The 18,495-nt window shown below is 36.6% G+C and overlaps 1 protein-coding gene across 3 annotated transcripts in view; it reads left to right on the top strand.

Moving 5' to 3' along the window:
* Positions 1 to 13,371, top strand: part of Drep4 (DNA fragmentation factor-related protein 4) — a 29,228-nt gene extending 15,857 nt beyond the window's left edge. The window contains exons 2-8 of one of the 3 annotated variants that reach the window (XM_069337820.1): positions 2,657 to 2,742; positions 2,916 to 3,172; positions 5,440 to 5,755; positions 6,202 to 6,373; positions 8,179 to 8,358; positions 9,461 to 9,846; positions 11,480 to 13,371. In XM_069337820.1, the coding sequence (XP_069193921.1) occupies positions 3,068 to 3,172; positions 5,440 to 5,755; positions 6,202 to 6,373; positions 8,179 to 8,358; positions 9,461 to 9,845 (1,158 nt within the window). In that variant the 5' untranslated portion in view covers positions 2,657 to 2,742; positions 2,916 to 3,067 and the 3' untranslated portion in view covers position 9,846; positions 11,480 to 13,371. Of the gene's footprint in view, positions 1 to 2,650; positions 2,770 to 2,915; positions 3,173 to 5,427; positions 5,756 to 6,201; positions 6,374 to 8,178; positions 8,359 to 9,460; positions 9,847 to 11,479 lie in introns of those variants that run through there. The other 2 variants (XM_045764661.2, XM_045764660.2) reach the window with 2 other exon arrangements.
* Positions 13,372 to 18,495: the final 5,124 nt, after the last annotated feature.

Here is an 18,495-nt window from a genome sequence, read left to right as displayed (position 1 = left end):
TTTAATATACTGACTACTTGAACCACAATGGGTCAAGAATTCAGATGTCTTCTCACTGGGATTCTCCACAGTGACAAGAAGTAGGAAATATGATGAAGGGAGAGGCCAGCCATCCACGTGAGTGGTACATACTCAAGATGCAAACAAACTTGTACTTCATATAGGGTGTTTTACCAGGTCTGCTGTCGTGTAGGCGGTTCGAGACGTGCTTTGGTGCTGAAAGTTCCTCAGCTGCCTTGCTTGCTAGGTTCAGCACGCGGGTCTCCATGCCCATTAAAGTTCAAATTCACCATGGAGGTATTAATTTCAGCGCCGAGCATCAAGTTTTTGCCTCAGATCGAGCAGCAAATTTTTGTTTAGTTATCATCGTCTGTCTGTCTGTCTGTCTGTCTGTCTGTCTGTCTGTCTGTCTGTCTGTCTGTCTGTCTGTCTGTCTGTCTGTCTGTCTGTCTGTCTGTCTGTCTCTCTCTCTCTCTCTCTCTCTCTCTCTCTCTCTCTCTCTCTCTCTCTCTCTCTCTCTCTCTCTCTCTCTCTCTCTCTCTCTCTCTCTCTCTCTCTCTCACACTCACTCTCACTCTCTCTCTCTCTCTCTCTCTCTCTCTCTCTCTCTCTCTCTCTCTCTCTCTCTCTCTCTCTCTCTCTCTCTCTCTCTCTCTCTCTTCACTCACTTCAAAATCAGAACAATTGATAGATCTGTATAAGTGCGACATTTGATCTTGCCTGGACACAAAGGCTCTGAACAACAGCAGTGTATATACGAACTGGGCGATATTCACGCACCACTACACGCTGCTGTTTATTCGTCATACAGGAATGTTTGGATCAAAGGCTTTTCCAATAGTGTACATGACGTGTCTACATACATACAAGCACGTACTAAATACATTTGCAAGGCCTTGTACCGGCGCGCTGTTGCATGCGTTCAATGCAGGTGTCAGTTCAGCCGAACACTCTACGGCATTTTCCCGATTCTAAAATATCGAAAACTTTTGCTAAAGCTTTGTAAAAAAAATAACTCGTATTTTGTATGTATTGGGAAGGGGGTTATGGAAGGGGGAGATGGGGTGGGGGAAGAGGGATGTGGGATGAGGGGGGAGGGATATATATAGAAATATGCTGTTTTCGAGAGCAGTCCCGCTCCTGTACCAGGTAAGTTACGGGCTCACCATAGCCCGTGCTACTTGGAACTTATTCCGAGTAACTGAATCTATAACAACAACAACGTACTTTCGAGAAGGCAATATTCGTCAAACTTTAATATGGATCTTCACTGCCATTAACTAGCCAGGTGGTCGTTGAACATACACTAATAGGCCCTAAAGCGATGAAGATAGAGTCGAATGCTATGTTGAGTTTTTAATATAAATTATTCTTTTCAGTTCCAAATTACATAGTCTTGACTGGCTGTAAAAATGAATACAGTACGCGATTAGGGATATAACGAGAACGCACAAGAAATAGGTTGATACATGTATTTAACATGTGTAGCAGCATTGTAAACAATACATAGTTGGAGTAGCAAGGGAGTATACACGCGCCAGCTGCAGAATATAACCATTGTCTCCATAATTGTATCCAGCTATACTGCAAATGAATGTCGAGAGTAAACTGCGTGTGGTGGTGGAATAAACTCATTGTGTAAACCCAGGTGTGCCCATGAGCTTGCAGATGTGCAAGGCCCAACTGATCGGAGGGTAATTTTCTGCTGGGCTATTTCCGCGTTTTTTTGGAAATAGTGGTGATGCTTGCATATTTCCAGCTAGTGGAAACTGTCCCTTGGTCCAGAGATTTTCTGAAAGGGAGTTTCAGTGGTTCATCTTCCAGTTTCTTAACAACTTTATATTGAATTCCAGCCACACTTGGGGCTTTTAGATCTTTCAGTTTGTCAATGATTTTCCTGATTATATCACATGTTATGGGTATATACCTTAATTCATTTTCTTCGCCTGCTGTAAAGATTTGTCTGAGTACTGGCTTGTTTACTAAACTTTCTAGTTTGAACACTGATGAAAAGTATTCATTTAGAACTATCAGGAGAAAGTGCCAAGCGATAGCGTCTATATATCACTGGGAAGGGATCAGGATAAGGATTTGGGATGGGACGGGGGGAAAGGAATGGTGCCCGACCACTTGGACGGTCGGGGATTGAACGTCGACCTGCATGACGCGAGATCATCGCTCTACTGTCCAGCCCAAGTGGTTGGGTATTAATTTAGAGCGTTCGTAGAATTTGTTATGGTTTTGATAGTTGATTTTTTGCTGGGTGATAATGGGCTTGAGGTAGTTTGCAGTGGTTGAACCCCATGCACAGATAACGTAAGTTAGATGGGGGGTAGATTTGTGAGTAATATTTATTTTAATTTTTATTTATTATATATACAGTAGTTTTTTTACATTCTTGTCATTGTTCATTGTTGAATAATAACAAAGCCAATTAATTTTTTGTATCAATAATTAATAAATTATTTTGTGCGTTCATTATCTCCCACGATGATAGTATTACACATATAAGTTTCAGTAATATCCAATTCATGTAGCTATCTAGCTTTTTTAAATTACCGTAAAAATATATTTCTTTATCGCAATGCAGATTACAAACATGAAATAATTTATTGATGGAGATTGTGAGTGCCAAATGTAATCAGTTTGTCAACAGGAAGGACGTGGTCATGGGTAGAGGAGTCAAGAATGCCGTCGTCAGCCCAAAATCAACGATATGAGACACAAGCTCAACCAGGAAATGTAGATGTTTATCTCTCAGAATGTTTGGTAATATGTTTATTGTTTGTGATATGTTTATATGTATGTATTAACACGATGTACTGAACGGGGTGAGAATAGCTTGAGCTACCTCATCCCTTTCTGTGTATTTTACCTCAATAAACTTATTTCAATTTCACGCTCAACCCCTACAGCCTTCAGGGAGAGGATAATAGCCTTTGACCACACTGCATGTATCATAAAAAAGAGGATAACTTGCTTTCGAGGGCACAGCGCTTATCACAAGAGGCATTAGAGCCAAGCTCACAGAGACGGAGCATAGTGGAGGAGGAGGAACCTTTCCGACATGTCGCGACACTTCGTCGTCATTGCCCCTGGCAGGAGGGTCGGAGTCGTGGCCTCGACCTACAAAGACTTCTTAAGAAAGTGCCGAAGTATTCTAAAAGTTAAGGTGAGCAACTCTTATTTCTCAATATGAGCAGTGTGGTAGCTTTAAATACTTGAATGATTCTTGTCTAGCATATACAGGGGGTCCGTCTAATTACCACAAGCTACACAAGCTTCACAAAGCTTCCTGGCAATACGTTAGTAATGAATAAATATGATATGTTAGGTTAGGCTGACCTAACCTGACCTGACCTGACCTGACCTGACCTGACCTAACCTAACCTAACCTAACCTAACCTAACCTAACCTAACCTAACCTAACCAACGCTTGGATCGTCGACTTGATTTTGCGTCACCAGCTCTTTATTTTCGTCTAATTTCTTTATAAAAAGATACTTTTTCAGATTAAAATTATATTTTTTTATGTTGTACATTCAGCACTAACATTATAATGAGTAAATATATCATGTTTATTCATTACTAATGTATTACCAGGAAGCTTTGTGAAGCTTGTGTAGCTTGTGGTAGCTTGTGGTAATTAGACGGACCACTATTGGGGGGTGTTGTGCTATGGTGGTATGTCCACTCGCAGGATGAGTGGCGCTGCCCAATAAACTCGCCCTTCCGGGCAAAATGTAAATGGAATGCATATGGTTTCACATTGTTGAGAACAGGGGCCCAGGATGCCACTCACACCAGTCCCCATACTCCCCTGGTATCTGATTACATAGAATTAACAGGCTTCCTGTCTCCAGCTGTGCAGCCAATCTTTGTGTATCTCAGTATTCTAGACTTGATTAAGTGTTGTACTGTATATCTGTCTGAAAAGTGGATCAAGCCTTAGGTAACACTAATATGTCTGTTTTACTGTGGAAAGTGTGGAACAGGCAAACTCGTGCAGTTACCTTGCGATGATTTCGGGACTCAGCGTCCCTGGTCCTCGACCAGACCTCCTGCAGGTTATTGGCACACAGTTTTTGCTTTACCCAGATTTTATAACCTCTCTTTCCCAGTGCAAATCAAAGATTATCTGTCAGTCCTGCCAAACTCATTTCAAATTTAAGTAAAGCCTGGATTTAAAAACATTTTGCCTATATTCGCACTTCATCGCTAAATTCTTCGGTAATTTCTAAAAGCAGACGATAGACCACATCTTTCTTCAAAGTTTCAAATAATATACAAAATTAATTTGTAATTTAATAATAATAATAATGATTATATTATTAATAATAATAAAAGTGCACTGCATGATAACTATATTTAGTTTACTAAGGCTTTTGAAGATTATATTTATCTTGGCTAATTGCGTTAAAGCACCTGTAAACTGCTTCATCATATTCATAGAAAGCCGACCCACTAAAATTTATTTTTCTGGTCATGTCAGGGAACAGTGTCAGCCCCAATGCCCAACTTGTCTGCCAGCCATGATCATTTTTCCAAATAAATTTAGCATTTTTGTCTTTAATGTTAAGATACCTTTTCATCCAGCTGCTTATCTTAACCTGAACACTCTTTCTGGTAGATATTTTTGCTTTTCAAATAGTGGGGCATTGAGAGAAAATTTAATGATATTCCATTATTAACAAGAGAACACCAGGCTAACACATAGGAAGAGATCCCATAGTTGGGACATATTCAATGTATGTAATATTAGGGCTACCAACATTAAAAACTCATTACAGTATACTTAAGGAATTTTAACATTTATAATACAGCAGAAGAATAATACAATATTTCAAGCAAAATTTGTATTATGTTTATATTTACTATAATTTTTATGAACAGAAAAAGTGCTAAAAAAATATGATCAGTTGGAAATTACAATTTGGGTCCTCTGTTCTGTGTTCATGTGAACTATTCTAATAGTAAAATTGTTTTGCTCTTTTAAGATGTTTTGAGGTCTGAGTTTTTTTAAGTTGCACTGTATTTAGTATATTATGTTTTGAACAAGAATATGAATCCTAGGAACCCATTAAAACTTCAAGTTTTACTGTTTATCCCTTTTATAAAAGCATTAGTAAGGAAGCTGCATATTCATGGTAAAAAAAATTATTTAGTATATTCAGGTCAATGTGTGTGTGTCAGCCAAGGTATGGTAATTACTCTATATATCAGAGCTCAATCATTTATGTTTGTCAATAGAAAACACCCTCGCCTCTTGCAGGGTTGGTGTTAATTCTGCGATAGTGCTAGTGGTTGGGCTTCCAATTGCTATATAGTCATTCTGGCTTAGCCCTTTCTTTTTATTATAGTTATATAAGTAAAATATAGTTACTTCACCTTAAATATATATGAGAAAACAAGTGTATATATATTTAGCCTATTTTTCAGAAGGAGAAAGAACTCACTGTCACTTTAGTCGATGGTACAGAAGTTGACAAGGAGTATTTTGAAGTTCTCGTGAGTAATACAGAGCTGCAAGTGTCACCATCAGAAGAATATAGAGCACCAGATTTCATCCATCAGTTAGCAGTTTTCCTAAATGCATGTCTTCAGTGCCAGCCAAAAATTCATGATAGAGTTCTTGAATATTTGCAAGAGGCCAAAAGTTCTGCCAAGGCAAAAGAACTCTTAGAGCTTCTTGCTAAAGTTTCTGAGGAAGTAGCATCAGTGAGTTCCCGAGACAGTGATTTTGAATGGTTCAGAGGTAACTTTCTTGTCTTTTTCTCTAAGTCACATTAAATTGTTCCCATCCTAATTATGTCCTAACATAATTGACTTGTTCAACATTAATGTTTCTCTCATATTCACACTTTTCTTTGTCCTTCCCAGTTTGGTGCCTTCGTTTTGATAATTACTTACTTCTTTATGCCCTTTAATTTTATCTTCATATATACCTGGCTTATTATAATGTATTTATATAGATTTAGCCCAAGGTGATGGCCACCATTTCTGTTCATTTCAGTTATGAACCAAACTAATACTGGATCCCAGTATTATATGGTTATTATATACTTTTCTTGTTTTGTTCAAAATTTAATGAGGTTCTGTGTAGTCATTTAGGTCAACTAATAAATGAATTCCAATTTAATCAGTCGATTTTATTTGTAGTATTTTGCGCTTTAGAAATTGTTAATAATTTTGCATTCACAGGACTAAACACCAAGTTTAAAACAAAAGAAGCTGTCATGCAAAACAGCGCTGAGACTAGGATTCGAAGTTACCTATATCAGACGAAACAAGAACTTCTTCACAACGATCCACCGGAAGGCTCGCCACAAAGACAAGCTATTACGTTCTTCACGCAGCAGTTGTCTAGCTGTAGGTAAGACATTTGGACTTCCAGTGAATTGACTGTCTTCTAGTGAATCAAAATGATTTATTTGTTATTCAATTGTGATTTTTTCTCAGTAGTGAAAATCATTTAGTGACAATGCAATTACTGTACTACAGTTATTCTGTTATATGACATGAATCGACAAAATTTAATAGTATTCCACATTTTACCTTGGCATTTATCATTTTCTTATTTTAGCCCTGCTTATCAGTGTGTACTACAATGTTTATACATATGTTAATCAGGAGTACACGTTTGTTTTCATATAGACCTAAATAAATAAAAAGTACTTCATTCACATTTCGTTGGGGAACTGCTTATTGTACTGTTTTAAAATTCACATAATCACATACATATAACCCCCTTTGTCCAAATAGAAATAGTTGAAGTATTTTCACCATTTTTTTCATTTTGTGATCATGGTAAATTATAGCATGACCATGTACATACTTATTTAATAAATGCCAGCTATCCATTGTAATTTCTTTGCAGTGTGCTCCTATTTTTATCCTTGTTAACTTGAAAACATTTTACCAAATTCCATTTTTGTACCTTGTTTTTCACGAGTAATATTTCCCAAATATGACATCTCATTAGGAGTACTGGACACCTTGTCTTATGTGGTGGGGTGCTGTTGTTGATGACTGCTTAAGAGTAGTAGTACATTGTTTACCCTTGATATTATAGATTGTTAATTATATAATATGGGCGAGGGATATTGTTAATTTTTAATGTGTTTAACCAATTTTCACTGTGTTACATTGTTCATCATTTTATGCTGAGGTAATGCTTCCAACCCCATTCAAGTTGGAAATGGGGTAAAGATAATGAAATAAATAACATTTCTCCCAAAACTTCACTCTGCAGTTTTGTTGTCTGGCTCTCGCTCATTTAATTCCTAATAATAGCACTGATTGTCATTTCAGTCCTCTGCTAGCTTCCTTTCACTGCCATCTGAAAGTGCCATTGCAGGTTTATTTTTTTAATTCTGTTACAAAATTAGTGAGACATTTTTTGTTTATTATTTCATTTTGTCAGTTTGATGTACTGAAATAGTATTATTTGCCAGTACTGTACTGAATTTCCCCATTGAATGGTTCCCATTGTTGAGGACAGGAAGCCTGATATGTATTCCCAGGTACCTATTTACTTCTAGGTGAACAGATACGTCAGGCGTTATGAAACATGCCCAAACTCTGGTTTGGTCTAGGAAATCAAACCTTGGACAGTTTTGTTGGTCAGGTTTTAAAATTGAATCATAAATTTCACTACACATTGCTTATAATATCAGTGCTCTACTGTTATTCTTTATCTTTGACTTATGGAGAGTCCCTCAGTCTTCTTTGGCTTTTACCAAGTGAGAGTTTCAACTGTTTATGTTAGTGCAATGCCCAAAATATTTTGTATGGTAATTAAATATAGTACGCATTTTACATAACTATTCAACCACTGTACCGTGTCCTTCTGTATATTTTTTTTAAATATAATTGTATTTTTTAAGGCTAATAATAGAAGTAGGTACCACCTCTTGCTGGAAGGGAAGAGGGGGGCTATAGGCTTGGAGAAAAGCACGCATCAAGCATTAGAGGAGATTATTGGGTCCCTTCCCTCACAAATGCAGTTCCATGTTCTTTTGTCCTACCACTCCCCTTCTATTTATGTTTTTCTTTGTTTTGCTTGATAATTAAAGGTTACAAGTTACACATTGGTAAAATATTTTAGCATTTTACTTGCACTTGTACTATTTAATCAATATATCATGTGTTTTTACAAACATAATACTTCTTACACAGGTATAATAGAAAATATTTTGACCGCACAGCTGCACCCAGTGAACGTCTGTGTGATTCCCATGGCCTCTTCGAGTGTGAGGGACCGTACGATAAGAACAAGTGTGATAGCATTCATTTTATCAACCCATACACATCAAGAGAGGCAAGAATCATATTTTCTACATGGAATCTTGATCATGTGTAAGTTGAAGTTGAAAAAAATTGCATGTTGTAACTTTCAAGAAATAATTATATATATCTGTATATTAAGGGATATGAAATGTATATCTTGAGTGCAATTTTGAGCTGCACTCAATGAATTTTGCTTGCAGGGTTGAACATTATTTATAGTACAGCATCGTCCATGGGTGTGCATCGTTATATAGGGTTCATGTATTTTTCTGTTATTGCCGACTTAATTCCTTTGCTCTCAATTGTCATGCTTTTAAAACTGTATGTGCGCCTGAATTTGATGAAAAACTGTACCCAAATGGATCCATGAGTGTCCTCGGGGGTTGATCAGTCATGGAGCTTAGTTAATAAGCACCATGACTGACCAATCATGACCAATCCAAGTAAAAGGCCATAAATGTCCGATCCACATACAGAGATTAATCGGGTGTATTGGGTGTAGCATGTTGAGCAGTGTCTTCTATATTGGCATTTTCGTGTTCCGGTCTTGTTCCTACTCTCATGGTATACTTGTGTACTTGCTTACTTGTTCTTACTCTCATAATGTAAGTAAGAACAAGTAAGTAATGATTGTAATCATGATAACCAAACCACACAACAAAAGATGAAGAGACAACGACGTTTCAGTCCTTCCTGGACCATTGTCAAGTCGATTGTAATAATAGTTGTGATAGTCGATTGACAATTGACTTGATAATGGTTCAGGACGGAGTGAATTGTCGTCTCTTCATCTTCTGTTTGTGGTTTGGTTATCATATCTTCAGCCACATTATTGTGACTCATCGATTGTAATCATCTTTTCTAATAATTATCTCATACTTCAAATGTTATCTCATACACCTAAGTTAGGGGTTGTATTTTATATATGCAACTCTACCTTGCCTATGGAGACATTTTGTATGTCTCGCAGGATTCCAACAGAAAGCTCTTTTATGAGCAGTGTACTGTATTTGATAAGCAAACGATAAACCTGGCAAGTACCAGTGTTTACTATCATGCACCTTAGTTTGTTAGTATTATGAGTCAACTTCATTTTGTATCTTGTGGTTATTCATATTCAGAACACATTTATTTTTAGTTTGATTTTATTTGCAAATAATTTACTTTTCAGAGTTGAAAAATCAAGGACAGTTCTTCCTACATTAAAATCAGCTCTCTCAGGACCAAAGGCATCAGTAGTGAACTTGTCCTACTTTTATAACTTACTGTTCTGCCATAAAAATGGTATTGCCAAAAACTCCAGCGGCAACCTAAAGCTTGTTCATATTGCTTGTCATGTCAAGAAACCTCATGAGCTTCAGTGTGAGCATCGGGAAATTTATTTGTGCAACAAGACGTCAAAATTTTCTGATGCTGTTGATGGAAAACAATCACGGCAGTGTCCAGTACATTCCATGAAAACTCGATTCAAACGGAAAAACTGTAATTTAGACCACATCACAAAGAAGAGACCTCGAGTGACAAGAAGACATAGTGATTTGACACGTGTAAAATGAGGTAAGGCAACTTGACTGAAACTTGCATGATATGGTCACAACGATCAAGATGGGTGTATTATGTCTCATAACATCTTGAAGGTTATTAAAAAAATACGTATGATATTTAATATTTATGGAGGAGAGTTGGTGGCGCCCTGAGGTGGTGTCCCCCTCCCCCACCCCCATGAGTCATATCAGCCATAGCAACCATAGCATATCAGTGTGCAACCACATAAGACTTGTATAGTCTTATGGAGATCAGAACCTTACCCCCTCTCACAGAGGCAACATTTTTGATAAACAAATAATTAATGTATTGTTATTGAATATTTAATGTATATTACATCATTGACATAAAAATAAAGTGAATTACAGGTATAAGATAATTAATTTCAATGGTTAGGGCTGTTGCAGATCAATAAATTGGTATATTTAATTTCCATTGAAAGATGGGGAGCCCCAAGACCTCCAAAGTTCTGGTGTGTGTCTGTCGGGGAGCTCCAAGACCTCCAAGATGGTGGAGTGTCCATTGGGAGCCCAAGACCTCCAAGGTTCTGGAGTGTTCATGCGGGCCCATATGAGGCAGCAGCTATTGGCCCATATGAGGCAGCAGCTATTGGCCCATAGGAGGCGGCTCCTATTTATAGCCACCCGTGCACACTCGTATATATGTCTAGCCTATGCCTGAAACAATTCGGCGATCTCACATCGTATTATACTACCTGGTAAGCTGTTTCGAATAGTAACAGCCATGGTAAAACGGGCGTTTAGGAATAAGTCAAGATTGGTTCTTGGTTCGTCAAGAGCTTTTCATAATCTTGGGTCTCAACAAGAGCTAATCCTTGATAATGAGGTGGTTATCTTGAGATGATTTCGGGGCTTTTTTGGTGTCCCCGCGGCCCGGTCTTCGACCAGGCCTCCACCCCCAGAAAGCAGCCCATGACAGCTGACTAACACCCAGGTACCTATTTTACTGCTAGGTAACAGGGGCATAGGGTGAAAGAAACTCTGCCCATTGTTTCTTGCCGGCACCTGGGATCAAACCCAGGACCACAGGAACACAAGTCCAGCGTGCTGTCCGCTCGGCCGACCGGCTTCCATAGGTGGAGCGGAGTCTTCGTGGTGAAGTGTGGGGTCAGTTTTTCATTTGTGTATATCACATGTTTCATTATTCTTTTCTGCTGCCTTATTCGAACGTGACACTTGTTACCATGTATGATCCTACTCTCGACTCTGGTAGAACCTTATTGTTCTGGGAGAAATATTTTGTCTTTAAAAGTCTCAGTTAATGAGCTTTTGTTTTCTTTTATATACAGTATAATAACTTTTTTCTTTAAAAATTTAATATTTGCCTTTTATTTTTTTATATAGAGATCATCTTCTTTAATGTAAAGACTTGGGCTTTTGAGAAGATCTTTTTCTTTCACTGTAGAGTCTTGAAGAAACTTTCATTCATTACTGTATCTTTACAGAGATTTTTCTTTATCCTAGTGTCTTGTAGAGAACTTCTTTCATCATATGTCTTGACACTTTCTTCCTTCATCTTGGTGTCTTGAAGAGATCTTTCTTAATCATAGTATCTTGGAGAGACCTTCTTTCATCTGAAGATGAACACCATTAATGAAGGATAGTAACTTTACTTTTGGTTGCAGATGGGACGAGTCTAGGGCTGTGTGTGGCTTTTCTGCCTGAGGCCCTGGCGAGCCACATTGCCTAGATGGAGGCTGATGTGTGAACACTAGCAGCTGTATGATGGCGTTCCTGACTGTCCCACCTCAAAGGACGAGGACATTACCTTCTGTGCCGCCTTCCCATCTACGAAGGATATGCACATCACCAAAGAAAATAAACCAGAAATGGAGTGTGAGGGAGGTGCCTCGACCAAGGCAGTCTGCACAGACAAGGAGTTGCAGTATAATAGGGGGAAATGCATCCGTTGGTTGTATGTTTGTAATTGCATTGATGACTGTGAGTCTGAAGATGAGATACCTTATGCATGCGCCATGGCCTCCTCTGGTGTTGAAAAGAACGACATTCATATACGCACTCCTGAAGAGAACACAGATGATGGCTTGGTAGATATGCATGTTGAGGAGGACGACGTTTTAAATGAAGTTGAAGGTTTGGAATCTTCTTGTGTGGATAGGAGGCTGCAATGTGAGGAATTACATAAGTGTGATGAGGATCCTCCTGGAGACTGCAACAGGGACTCGAACAGCAGTACAGATCTCGGCAATGCAATGGTAAATGGCACTAACAGCAGTATTACCATAGCTGTCCCACCGACAGTGGACAAAGACAGGGTCTGTGCTTGATGACCAGCTCCAGGAGATTGATTCCTGCAGCTCACTTAAGAATTAAATTGAAGATCATAAAATGTCTACATCATACTATTCAGCAAGAACAGAAAACATTATTCTGGAAGTCTTGGATGAAGACTATACCAGTATTTTGGAAGAAAAAGATGTAGTACTTGAAGACCAGAAAGAAGTCAATGCAATTTCTATAATGAAAAGTATTGAGGACAGAGAAAACACAGCACTGGTTGTGGTTGCGTAATCTCCTTATCCAGATGGTGAAGAAGTCAAATCTTCAAATCTCAAGTAGTATGATAACAGTTTGCAACCACATTCTCTAGATGCCAGTTTACTACTCAGTGCCTGGAACTTGACCAATGGGACAGCCATTGATAATACAACATCTGTACTTGATGCACCAGATTATTTCGATATTCAACAGCTCATATCTGATTGCTGAAAGAACTGATAATGATACTAATGAGGACTATAATTCATCAATCTCTGAAGGATATGAGTAGTGAAGAAACTGGAAATTTAACTACTCTGGCACTTGGTATTTCAAAAACCAGTAACTCCAGAGAAGTATCAGACAATGAACCGGTTAATCTGGATGACGAGAGGGTATCCTCCATAGAGTATAACCAACCAAATGATACTGTCAGTGCTTCTTTCAATGATAGTGCTTTTTTCAATGATACTGTCAGTGCTTCTTTCAATGATACTGCCATGATTCTTTCAATGATATTGTCAGTGCTTTTTTCAATGATACTGTCAGTGCTTCTTTCAATGATGCTACAAGTAGTTTAATCAATGATACTGTTAGTACAGCTACAAGTGTATCTAATCAGAATATTCACCGACAACTGAAATTTCAACATCGAGTTATATACCATCAAAAAAACGAGACAACAGTGTCGGAGAGCACAATTCAACAGTACTGGAAGCGATGCTGCCTCGTTTCCGATTTTGAGATCATCTGTTTAGCTCAATTATTTTTTTTATCTGTATATAGAAGAGTTTTTATAAATTCAACAGACACTCGACAACCATTATGCTCTCGAGTGCTAGACAGTTACCACACACACTTAAACTAAATACTGCTTTATTTCAGTTATAACTAAACGTTGGTTTATTGTAGTCACAATCTTATTTAATAAGGATTATCTTTATAGCAAGTGAAATAATGTTGTCACTAAGTCCTTTAAGCAAAATAATGAATATTTCTAAATACAAATTTAATACACTGTTATTCTTTAATTATCCTTTTATACTGTATATACTTATATTATAGGGAGAACAGGTAATACCCGGGTGTGTGTGTGTCTCTCTCTCTCTCTCTCTCTGTCTCTGTCTCTCTCTCTCTCTCTCTCTCTCTCTCTCTCTCTCTCTCTCTCTCTCTCTCTCTCTCTCTCTCTCTCTCTCTCTCCCCCCTCTCTCTCTCCCCCTCTCTCTCTCTCTCTCTCTCTCTCTCTCTCTCTCTCTCCCCCCCTCTCTCTCTCCCCCTCTCTCTCTCTCTCTCTCCCTCTCCCTCCCTCCCTCCCTCCCTCCCCCCCACCCCTGCCACAATATCACTAAGAACAGAAATTTAATAATTTTTTAATTTCAATTAAAACTAACAAAAAATTTATCAAGTCTAATCTAAGTCAGTAATTCATGTTCTTTGTAAAATATAATAATACTCTAATAAACCAGTCTGAAAAGAAATTCAGTATTTGAAACTGGCGAAAATCACTGCCTGTTAGGCAGATTGAGCTTTGCATACTAGGCTAACTATTGCATTCTAACTACAGGTATTAGATACGACAAATACTGTACTATATAAAACGTGTGAATTAATATGCTCAATAAACAAAAAACAATGAAATTATTGAAGATAGGAAATTATACAAGCAATAATTTTGACTTTATACTAATAGTGATAAAATTAAATAATATAAACAGTTAATAAACCTAGCTAATCAGTGAAGACATTATATTATAAGGGAGAGCACATATTATTGTACAGAGTTATTAAATACACTAATACATATAATCCCTTTCATACAATGAGGGTCATGGGGTGGACCCCAAAAGCAATTTGACTGCCTACACCACCCACTAGTCACCATGCAAAGCTCAGTTTCTAGTTTCTAACTCTTTCCACTACCGCCCACAAGATGGGTATGGGGTGCATAATAAATGAACTAAACAAACTAACTTCTTGCCTTCAACCTTACACAAACAGACATCCTCATTTCATAGATATAGAAGATAGGCAGTTAATAAATCAATTAACAAAATCCGGACCAAAAGATGACAGGAAACATGGCGACTCAGGACGTGACGGCTCCACACACAGCTCAGCTGCCAAGAAAGAATTGTAGCCCGGGCGAAATCGTAATTTTTCTCAAAACTCAAAATCAAAACCAGCCATAGAATCGCTTTGAAAATGGTACCATTAGATTTACCACATTAATTTACATTTTTTTCTGTAAAGCCTTTCTTTGCTAATTTTAAATATGAAGGTCTTTACAGTCATATTTACCAAGATACAGCCATCTCAAATATCAGACAAATCATCATGTTTTCTCAACATATTATTAGGGAAAATGAGTTCAAAAACATCTAATAATAATTATATTGATCACAATTAAAAATGGGTAGTAAAAATTGTCAATTCTATATTGTTTATTTACATAGAGATATATTATTACGAATGGTTCTTAAATGAGAGTATGTATGGTACTTATGTGGGCATATGTATGATACGTATGGGCATATCTAATGGTACTTTTATGGGCATATGTATGGTACAAATATGGGCATATGTATGGTACTAATATGGGCATATGAATGGTACATATATGGGCAAATGTATGGTATTTTAAGGGCATATACGTGGAACGTATATGGGCATAAGTATGATACCTGTATGGGTAAATACATGGTACTTTTATTGGCATATTTGTGGTACTTTTATCGGCCATATGTATGGTACGTTTATGGGCATATTTATGGTACTGATATGGGCATGTATATGGTAGTTATATGGGCATGTGTATGGTACTTATATGAGCATGTATATGGTACTTATATGGGCATGTGTATGGTAATTATATTGACATGTGTACATCCAGGGAAGTAAGCGTTAATTACTAATTGCTTAATTGTGCCTTCAAGGTATAGACAATTGCATAATTTCCCTCAAACTTTACTTTGAGGGGAATAATTCTTTGCCTCAAACAGCTTAGGGAAAGTAATTAATCAATTACCAATTCACTGAAAACAAAAACAGAACATATAATGAAAGTAAACTTAGCGCTTCTTGGTGACGGGTCACACAATCAGACTGTGGACAAGAAAAAATCGACGCCTTGGCGAAATCGTCATTTTTCTCAAAACTCAAAATCAAAACCAGCCATAGAATCGCTTTGAAAATGGTACCATTAGATTTACCACATCAATTTACATTTCTTTCTATAAAGTCTTTCTTTGCTAATTTTAAATATGAAGGCCTTTACAGCCATATTTACCAAGATACAGCCATCTCAAGTATCAGACAAATCATCATGTTTTCTCAACAAATTATTAAGCAAAATAAGTTCAAAAACATCTAATAATAATTATACTGATCTTATTAAAATATGGGTAATAAAAATTGTCTTTTCTATATTCTTGATTTATTTAGATATAGATTATTACGAATGACACTTAAATGAGCATATGTATGGTACTGATGTGGCTATATGTATGATACTTATATGGGCATATATGTACTCCTATGGGCAAATGTATGGTACTTGTATGGGCATATATATGGTACGTGAATGGGCATATAAGTACCATACACATGCCTTATAAGTACCATAAACATGCCCATATAACTACCAAACTCATGCCCATATCAGTACCATAAATATGCCCATAAACGTACCATACATATGCCGATAATAGTACCACAAATATGCCAATAAAAATACCATGTATTTACCCATACAGGTATCATACTTATGCCTATATACGTACCACATATTTGCCCTTAAAATACCATACATTTGCCCATATATGTACCATACATATGCCCATATTTGTACCATACATATGCCTATAAAAGTACCATAGATATGCCAATACGTATCATACATATGCCCACATAAGTACCATACATACTCTCATTTAAGAACCATTCGTAATAATATATCTCTATGTAAATAAACAATATAGAATTGACAATTTTCATTACCCATTTTTAATTGTGATCAATATAATTATTACTAGATGTTTTTGAACTCATTTTGCTTAATAATATGTTGAGAAAACATGATGATTTGTCTGATATTTGAGATGGCTGTATCTTGGTAAATATGGCTGTAAAGGCCTTCATATTTAAAATTAGCAAAGAAAGACTTTATAGAAAGAAATGTAAATTAATGTGGTAAATCTAATGGTACCATTTTCAAAGCGATTCTATGGCTGGTTTTGATTTTGAGTTTTGAGAAAAATGACGATTTCGCCAAGGCGTCGATTTTTTCTTGTCCACAGTCTGATTGTGTGACCCGTCACCAAGAAGCGCTAAGTTTACTTTCATTATATGTTCTGTTTTTGTTTTTAGTGAATTGGCAATTGATTAATTACTTTCCTTAAGCTGTTTGAGGCAAAGAATTATTCCCCTCAAAGAAAAGTTTGAGGGAAATTATGCAATTGTCTATACCTTGAAGGCACAAGCAATTAGTAATTAACTCTTACTTCCCTGGATGTACACATGTCAATATTAGTACCATACACATGCCCATATAAGTACCATACACATGCCCATATAAGTATCATACACATGCCCATATAAGTACCATACATATGCCGATAAAAGTACCACAAATATGCCAATAAAAGTATCATGTATTTACCCATACAGGTATCATACTTATGCCCATATGCGTACCAAATATATGCCCTTAAAATATCATACATTTGCCCAATATATGTACCATACATATGCCCATATTTGTACCATACACATGCCCATATTTGTACCATACATGTGCCCAGAAAAGTACCATACATATTTCTATGGTAATTTTATAGTACCATAGATACTTTCCCTTCAGACAGCTTAGGGAAAGTAATTAATCAATTACCAATTCACTAAAAACAAAAACAGAACATATAATGAAAGTAAACTTAGCGCTTCTTGGTGACGGGTCACACAATCAGACTGTGGACAAGAAAAAATCGACGCCTTGGCGAAATCGTCATTTTTCTCAAAACTCAAAATCAAAACCAGCCATAGAATCGCTTTGAAAATGGTACCATTAGATTTACCACATCAATTTACATTTCTTTCTATAAAGTCTTTCTTTGCTAATTTTAAATATGAAGGCCTTTACAGCCATATTTACCAAGATACAGCCATCTCAAGTATCAGACAAATCATCATGTTTTCTCAACAAATTATTAAGCAAAATAAGTTCAAAAACATCTAATAATAATTATACTGATCTTATTAAAATATGGGTAATAAAAATTGTCTTTTCTATATTCTTGATTTATTTAGATATAGATTATTACGAATGACACTTAAATGAGCATATGTATGGTACTGATGTGGCTATATGTATGATACTTATATGGGCATATATGTACTCCTATGGGCAAATGTATGGTACTTGTATGGGCATATATATGGTACGTGAATGGGCATATAAGTACCATACACATGCCTTATAAGTACCATAAACATGCCCATATAACTACCAAACTCATGCCCATATCAGTACCATAAATATGCCCATAAACGTACCATACATATGCCGATAATAGTACCACAAATATGCCAATAAAAATACCATGTATTTACCCATACAGGTATCATACTTATGCCTATATACGTACCACATATTTGCCCTTAAAATACCATACATTTGCCCATATATGTACCATACATATGCCCATATTTGTACCATACATATGCCTATAAAAGTACCATAGATATGCCAATACGTATCATACATATGCCCACATAAGTACCATACATACTCTCATTTAAGAACCATTCGTAATAATATATCTCTATGTAAATAAACAATATAGAATTGACAATTTTCATTACCCATTTTTAATTGTGATCAATATAATTATTACTAGATGTTTTTGAACTCATTTTGCTTAATAATATGTTGAGAAAACATGATGATTTGTCTGATATTTGAGATGGCTGTATCTTGGTAAATATGGCTGTAAAGGCCTTCATATTTAAAATTAGCAAAGAAAGACTTTATAGAAAGAAATGTAAATTAATGTGGTAAATCTAATGGTACCATTTTCAAAGCGATTCTATGGCTGGTTTTGATTTTGAGTTTTGAGAAAAATGACGATTTCGCCAAGGCGTCGAT

This window comes from Procambarus clarkii, chromosome 38 (genome assembly GCF_040958095.1).
Source record: "Procambarus clarkii isolate CNS0578487 chromosome 38, FALCON_Pclarkii_2.0, whole genome shotgun sequence".
NCBI classification, from domain to species: domain Eukaryota; kingdom Metazoa; phylum Arthropoda; class Malacostraca; order Decapoda; family Cambaridae; genus Procambarus; species Procambarus clarkii.
The sequence above is the reverse complement of the archived record's forward strand: the minus strand, read 5'-3'. Positions and strand labels throughout refer to the sequence as shown.